The sequence below is a fragment of the Festucalex cinctus genome, chromosome 15 (assembly GCF_051991245.1).
Source record: "Festucalex cinctus isolate MCC-2025b chromosome 15, RoL_Fcin_1.0, whole genome shotgun sequence".
Taxonomy (NCBI): Eukaryota; Metazoa; Chordata; class Actinopteri; order Syngnathiformes; family Syngnathidae; genus Festucalex; species Festucalex cinctus.
The window spans coordinates 9649197-9657696 of NC_135425.1; the positions used below are offsets into that span (position 1 = coordinate 9649197).

General features: G+C 36.0%; 1 protein-coding gene across 1 annotated transcript in view; it reads right to left on the reverse strand.

Annotated features, from left to right (window-relative positions):
* niban2a (niban apoptosis regulator 2a) overlaps positions 1-8500 on the reverse strand; it is a 40145-nt gene that overhangs the window by 2444 nt on the left and 29201 nt on the right. Inside the window, exons 7-13 of the mRNA XM_077496588.1 lie at positions 5943-6047; positions 5692-5854; positions 2794-2981; positions 2554-2709; positions 2228-2341; positions 1490-1597; positions 916-1027 (exon numbers count right to left, since the gene is read on the reverse strand). Of these exons, the coding sequence (XP_077352714.1) occupies positions 916-1027; positions 1490-1597; positions 2228-2341; positions 2554-2709; positions 2794-2981; positions 5692-5854; positions 5943-6047 (946 nt within the window). The remainder of the gene's footprint in view (positions 1-915; positions 1028-1489; positions 1598-2227; positions 2342-2553; positions 2710-2793; positions 2982-5691; positions 5855-5942; positions 6048-8500) is intronic.

The following is an 8500-nucleotide window of genomic DNA, read 5'->3' on the forward strand; positions in this document are numbered from 1 at the left end:
AGATGTATTATACATGAATGTTTTTGGGTGTAAGCTTATGCTAAAATAATGGCAAATGAACTATTAGTTAATTGATCTACTTCAATTTGAGCTGTTAACTTACTAACCACACTTTGGCTTTGACTATTAAGCGTTCACGACAACAACTTTTATAAAACTGTAATGAACAAGCGTGGCATAAACATGTCAGTAAGTCATAAATCAGATTATAACAATAATGCCAACAAATCTGGCTTTGTCACTACAAACTTTTGTTTCAGAAAACAATGCACTGTAATTTTTAAGAACTGACCATATCTAGACACTATTTTAATAAATATAGAAATATAGAAAATCAGCCTTGCAGCCTTTCCCGTTTCAAAATAGCATTCTACTACATTGTCAATTTGAATTTGATTAATTGTTTAGCCCTAATCCAATGCAAGCAGAATGTAGAGAGTGTGTGACTGTACAAACACAAAAAAAAATCCTCTAAAAAAAAAAAAAAAAATCTACGGCATAAACAATCAAAAATATGATCTAAATATAGCAAATTAGATGAGCATCATTGCGAAAAAAAATTACGGACTCCGGCCAGCAAAGTCATGTCATACTTAATCTTTAACATTTTAATATACAGTAAACTTACGGTATTTGTTATTATTTTTTATGACCCGATGTTGACTCATGTAGTTAAAATGCAATTCAAGGTCTGTGGATGCGGGTTGTTTCATGTTTTCAGTGAATGTAACTGATATTTTGTAAATGTGTTACTTGAATTATACAATAAATAACTACATCAGATATAGGCATTAAATCAGAACTGGGCATATGTACCACCTGCATTATAAACCCAACTAGTCATCTGATGATTTTCCTAAATACCACTACATATTTGATTTTTTTTTTCCTCTCTTCATCTTTCTGAATCCTCACCCATCATTATGTCCTTCGTGACAGACTGCAGCACCACCTCCTCAAACATATTTTCCACAAGAAGGAAAGGGGAGAAATCCTCAAAGATGAGCTCTTTAAAACGTGGAAGCTCCTGGGGAGGAAGAGGACACACACATTCATCTGTAGCAGCAGATATTCTCCACAATTTTTCAACAGTGCAACTGAGACATTATGTGCATTGTTCTCTCCTCTACATCTATGGACAGTAGTATGTTACTAGCCCACCTTTTCTTTTCTTTTTTTATTTCTTTCTCTTTCTTCTATAGTAGATTAGTAGGTAGTCATTTCAGCTGTGCAACCAACAACAGCAACGCTTACATCTGATATTAATATTTTAGTGTAAAAATACCATTAAATGCGGTGTGAATTAATGGTGAAAACACACCATCTTTACCTGTTATGAATTGGGGCTATACAAAATAAAATTGGATTGACTTACATTACAGTGTAGACGTCACAATACCCTTGTTATTATAATTTAGTGTAAAGCAAGCAAAACAAAGACCGCCCATTGTAAAAAAATAAAAATACACCGCAGTAGGGTGCTACTTACGGGAGAACAAGACGGTTCGAGCTGCTGCAGCATGTAGGGGATTATGATCTGCAGCAGAGCCTCCCTGAAGAACTTCTTGCGTACTGTGCTGCTGTCGTAATCATACTTCTGGAAGGAGAGACCGGTAACACGCACAGATGACTTGACTACTTGAACAGTTTTATTTCTAATGCAAATCATAACTACTCAACTTTTTAACTGGTTCACTCCCAGTCATTTTCACAGAAGCAATCCACTTCACTGTTTTACTGGATTTAGACTGATTTTGTAAAGCCCACCGAATATTGTGTTTTATTGCTATAAAAACACAGAACCTACCAAAAGAAAGATTACAGTCTCCTCTTTCATTAGGAAAAAAAAACCTATATTTCTATCTGTTTCCATTTTGCAGCAATTAGTATTAGAATATAGCTAAATTTCATTAGTATTCACAAATCTGATTAGAACTGTGGGGAAATCAAGTTTGTTTTAACATGGTCCTGGTTGATCTCTTATACTCTGCTGCCACCTGCTGGCCGTTTTTGTAATAACTACCATTGCTTCAACCATTCTCTGCAGTAGAGGTTGCATCAAAGCCTTCTGTATGCTCTAGCATAAAAAACATTAAAAAAAACGTATAAATACGACTTTGGGACACTTAAAACATTTAAAATAGAACATATTTATACGATTTTGGGAGCAAATTAGTTAAAAACAACTGTTCAGATGTACGATGTGAGTATTCTCTTTCCAGTTTACCTTGAGGACCCTGTCCTGACACCCTTGGATGACTTTGCACATGTCATTTTCTCCCTGGGCGGCCAAAGACTGCTGCAGTAGCTGCTCAAAGGTGTGTACTGCATTGTCCATTTGCTATCAAAAAACAAACAAACAAACAAACAAACAAAACAAAACACAAGAAGTCGTATTACAGTGGGTTAAAATGTCGTGCTTGAGCACTAACAGGCAAGTGCGAAATTGTTTCTTTTAGCCAACCAGCAGGTTTACTCCCAGTCACACTGAGGCTGCATTGACTCCTGACAACATGTGAACATTCCAGTGAGAAAGGCAGCTTGGATTCTCACCTCCCTCATGAGGATCTGAGCCCTGCTGACAAACACAGACGGGCTGGAGACGTCGAACCGTTGCTGCAGTCCCTCCAGGTTCAGTTCTTCAACGTTGTCATAGCAACTCTTCATTTTGACTGGGTGGAAGGCGAGCATGGAGAGCCTCTCCATGTGCTGAGAAGAAATAGACAGCATGATACAGCGCAGGGGGAACTACGAGATGGGCAAAATGTGCGCCCCGAGCAAAATATGACTTACCTCTCCTAGTTTTTCTTTGTCTCCTCCATTTAACAGGTTCTTGCTGATGTCCACCACCTCCCTGAAGAAAACATCCCTGACCTCAGCGAAACCTCGGCTGGTGGGCTCCATGAGGGCATCTAAGATAGAGTTGATGTATGGTTGGACGCTCCTCTTCAGGAGGGACTCGGCTTTGGGTAACACCAGTGCTGCACATAGAAGTGTCAAATACAAGAAAACACATTAAAAAATCATTTAACTAACTTTCTTGAAACTGAGAGCTACTATTAATATGAAGGGCTACCAGTTTGATACACACTTTTGAAATGGAAAATTTGTTCAGGTTACTTTTAACTCATCCATTCCAGTCATTTTCACAGAAGCAATCCCCTTCACTCGATCCTGGCTGTTTTACTGGATTTTGACTGATTTTGCAAGGCCCACAGAATATTGTGTCCTATTGCTATAAAAACACGGAACCTACCAAAAGAAAGATTAAAGTCTCTTCTTTCATCAGGAAACAAAAGTACATTTCTATCTTTTTCCGTTTTCCAGCAATTAGCATTAGAATATAGTTAACTTTCATCATTATTCACAAATCTAATTAGAATTGTGAGTATATGAGCTTTTTTTTCCAAAATTGCCCTGGTTGAGCTTTGCTCTGCTGCCACCTGCTGGCCAGTTGTGTAATAACCATTTCTTCAACTGTTCTTTGCAGTTGAGAGGCTGCATCAAAGCCTTTCGTATGCTCTAGCATAAAAAAACCCCAAAAACAAATACGTACGTCTTTGGGACACTTAAAACATTTAATATGTATTTATACGTTCCTGGGAGCAAATCAGTTAATAATGTTATAATTGTGTGCTATCAATAATTAACTCATTCAATCCCAGGCATTTTTAATTTTTTTTACTGGATTTTGACTTTTGCAAGGCCCATAGAATACTGTGTTCCATTTCTATCAAAACATGGAGACTGCCAAAAGAAAGATTAAAAATTAAAGTTTCTTCTTTTAACAGGAAAAAAAAAAAGTATTTTGTATGTGTTTCCATTTTGCAGCAATTAGCATTAGAATATAGGCAAGTTTTGTCAGTATTCACATTCCTGGTAAAAACACTGACAAAAAGCTTGTTGCAACATGGCCATGGCTGATCTCTTATACTCTGCTGACACCATGTCAAAAGCTGATTCAAAGCCGTCTGTAAAAAAATAAGTCTGAACACGTTTTTGGGAGGGAAGGACAAAATATTTTAAAATGTTTCTACACATTTTTGGGTTTGAATGAGTTAATCATATTCATTTATGTGAATAACATTTTCCAATATGCAACATTATTTTACTGTTTTTTTTTTCCAAATGAATAGTGTACCCATTTTAAAATGAGCACTTCCACATCATTCCGACAAAAATCACTATGTGCCATCGCTGGTGAGAACAGGCCAGCGGGCTACTCATGTGGTCCATGGGGACTACACATTGGTGACCCCTGTATAACATTATATATGCTCATATAACAAAAATCTCTCACTGAAACCCAATAGGACTTATTTAGAGTCTTGTTCTTCTGAGTATATGCATAAGTAATTTTTCTACTCGTCGACTGATGATGACATCACCTGTGCTGAAGAAGTAGGGAACGACCAATCATGGCTCAGTTTAGTGACCAAACCCAGAAAACAGGTGAGCCATGATTGGTCGTTAGGTGATGACATCATCAGTCGACAGCAAGTCGAAAAATTACTTTTTAAAGGTATTAATTTTACATGAAAAATAATTAAGTTACCACATTCATTCTAGACAAAATGTTAACTTTTCACCGCTGAAAATTGTTCAAAGAGTCAAGTATCTCTTTAAGTTTCATGGCAAATGACAAAGTCTTGATGCAGATGCCTTAACAGATTGTTGAGCCAATTTTCCTTTTCTGGTCAATATTCTCAAGAAATCAGTTGCCAAAAAATTGAATGGCTATTAGGGGTGTTAAAAAAAAAATCAATTCGGCGATATATCGCGATACTACATCGCGCGATTCTCGAATCGATTCAATAATAGGCAAAATCGATTTTTTTTTTTTTTAATTTTTTTTTTTGGATTCACACCTTAAGCATGGAAGAATGTTATATGAACGGAACATTAAGCCTTAATATTTTATTTTAATGCTGTTTAAACATGAAACAGATTACAACCTCTATAAGACTGAAATTTCAGATAAATAAATAATACATTTTCATATAAATCTTACACTCTACAAGCTTACTGATTAGTATTTTCTAAATTTGAATGAAAAAAAATCGCAACAATCGACTTATAAATTCGTATCGGGATTAATCGGTATCGAATCGAATCGTGACCTGTGAATCGTGATACGAATCGAATCGTCAGGTACGAGGCAATTCACACCCCTAATGGCTATCGATAAAAACCTAACCTAACATTCTTAAAATGTGAAAGACTGTGAAAGCAATTCCTGTTTATGGTGTTTTTTTGTTTGTTTGTTTTATTTTTAATATGAGTGTAATAATAAAAATAGTGTTTCAGACAACCAAATTTATTAGTGATAATCAATACCACTATATTTTAAACCAATATCAAAACTCTTGTGTAGTCACCACAAATACATTTTAATTTAAAAAAAAAAGTGCAATTTTCTATTCTTCTAATGTCTTTCTAGTTCCTAATCAACCAATTAAAATGTACTCCAAAAAACCTAAACAAACCAATGAAGCAGCATCTTGTCTTCACTTGCACCTTAACAAGATGACACGTACTATCAAGATACTATCAACCCTCAAATATCTAAACCTACTACGTACGACCACAATTCTGTAGGTCCAGTTTCTACTAACTGATTCTAACTAAAATGCAGTCAAATCAAGCCTCGCTCTTGAAGTTATAGAAAATATTTTCAGAGAAGCGGATTACCTCGAATCTTGCTGCTGACATGTTCTTTAGATGAGATGATCTGGTCCATGTCAGTTCTCAGACTGGCATCCAGCTGAACCTTCTGAGTCTTACAGGTTTCAACAAGAGCATCATACTCATTTGTGGTCTGAGACAAAACCTGTCTGTAAACTGCATCAGAGATCTGCAAAAAACACAAACAATTTTAACAATTATCTAAGTATTATTCTCACTCTTAACATGATGCATTGTACAGTCTCACGGGAACTCACAAACATCCAATCCCTCTGCCTTTGCTGCAGCTTTCCTTTCAGACGTGGACCAATTGCGTTTCTCAGTTCAGGATGGAGACTCTCCATTACTAGATTTGCCAGTATCTGGACACACATGCATACATTTAGAGTAGGTTCAGTGATGATGGCTAAATAACAGTTGTAGTTAACATTAAGGTGGCCTTCACCCCCCCAGGGGTGAGGGTGGTGATATTATCCGCTCACCAGACGACACCAAAAGGACCAAAAAAAAAAGAAAAGAAAAAAAAAAAAAGAAAAGAAAAGACAGTGCGCCTATTGAGATGCTGGATTCTCAGTCAGGAAGAAATATAAGTATTATAAATAAAAAAACAAAACATGCAGACAGAGAGAAAAGTGTTTTGTGAGTACCACCCATATGCGTCGATATGTTTATCTACAGTGTTGGCAAATGAAATCTTTTGTAGCTCAAAGAGATTGATGAACAAGTGTAATATTAGCTTATGTATATGATTACCTTATGTTTACCCTGTCTGTTCACCCGTTCTCAATCAATATTTGCCTTTAATAATATCTGAACTGAATAGCATCCTGCTGAGAGGCAACTAATCCATATGCAGAATAGCAATCAACACAACTGAACATGCATCCGAAACATTTTGTGAATTCACGTTTTGTGATAGTGCAAACAATTGAAGAACAGACAAGTTACCCGTAATTTGAATAAGTCATTGTGAAATCACAAATGTATTTTCATAGATTGTGTGCCTTGTCATATTGCTCTAGAGGACTGATTTGTATTATTGAAAATATATATTTGTGTCATTGTGCTTGTGTTTTACAAGTGCAAATGACAGTTTCGGATGTAGAGTCCACTTACTCATTGATCTAACAAGTAGGGATGTAACGATAAGGGCAATATCGTGATATCGTGATATTAAAACTGCCACAATATCGTCGTTGTCATGTTCACAATATTTTAGAGGAACACATCTGTTAAAAAAAGTCAGGTTGACTTCCATTCGTGCAGTTCTAGCACCCTCTAGTGGCTAGTTTATTAGTGCAATTTAATTTTCATTAGGGATGTTTTGGCCTTCTTTGTTTAAAATCTATGCTAATTGTCAGATGTAAGGGAACCTAATTTGCTTGTGAAGTGATCAATGTGTGCTTGCATGACCAAGTAAGTGCCTCAATATTGTTTTTAGAGATTGTAGGTTGTTTATATGCATTTCTGTTATGTACAAAAGCACAATATTCTGCTTTTTTGTATGAGCTCTTTTTTTTATTACAATATTGTGATCTTCTTTAAATATCGCCAACCCCCCCCCCAATATCGTGATAATTATCGTATCGTGACCTTAATATCGTGATAATATCACATTGTGATGTTTGCATATCGTTACATCCCTACTAACAAGTAGTATAAAGTTGACTGTGGTTTTCCTAAAACTTTGTTGCTGTTCTTATACAAGTCATGTCACATTAGGGTTAGCATGCCTTCACAAAAGCAACAAACAGCGTAGTTTAATTAATAAAAGTACTGGACAGATATTGTTAGAATGAAAATGTAAAACAAGTGCATTGAATTGACAATTTTGTATTCAGGTATTTATTGTTACAGTTACCGGTAGTTTTTCCATACTGTTATATAAACAGAAAAATGCCCATCTTATTCCAAATATACACAAAATGTTCTCACCACAATCTAAAAACTAAGAATATCTTATCAAGCAGGAAAATTCGACAAACATTTTGTCCGGCAAGAAACGTAATATAGTGTGCCTTTTGGTAGGACATCCAAATGTAATCTTTACCAAATCCGCACCAGCAAGCAGATACCAAAAGCATTACACCGAGCCACAGAACAGGCAATAAAGGTGACGGCAGTGAACACAAGATGATTCAGAAACTCAGAAAACTGAAATGGACTAATTGAAAAGAGAACCACTCAAAAGTATATGTGTGTGACATTTTACATGCATGTTTTACATTGTGTTCATATGATGAAGAAAATGGCTTTTTTTTTTCTCTTTGGACAGCCACTGTACTTTTGGATTTATTTTTTGTACCATTTAATGTATCATTTGAGATAAACGTAACAAGGGCAAGAACAAGGACTTGGGCCTCATGTTTAGGAATGGCATGGCGTGGATGCACTGCAAATTTTGTAGCTTGTAAATTCTTAAACATCATTGCAACTATGTATGGCTAGAATGTCACTCAGTAGAGCCACAGTCGAACTGTTTACATAATGTACAATGCCAAAATGTCTGCTGGAAACAAAACAGCTAGTGGTGGCCAAAAAGTTATGCAGAGTATGGTATGTTGTAATACAGATACTTGGGATTGCTGACAGATTAATTTAGAATGTTCACTCTGCTGTAAATCAATGTACAGTAATCTTTTGTTTTCCTAGACGATACCTATCCCAGTGGGGTACCTTGGACTGATCACCAGTCAACCACGTGGCTGACACAGACAGACAACCAAATGGGGATTTTTACTAACAGGTGTGTTTTTGTTTTTTTGCCAATATGTTCAAGCTTTTTTGGAACATGTTGCAGCCATAAAATTCAAAG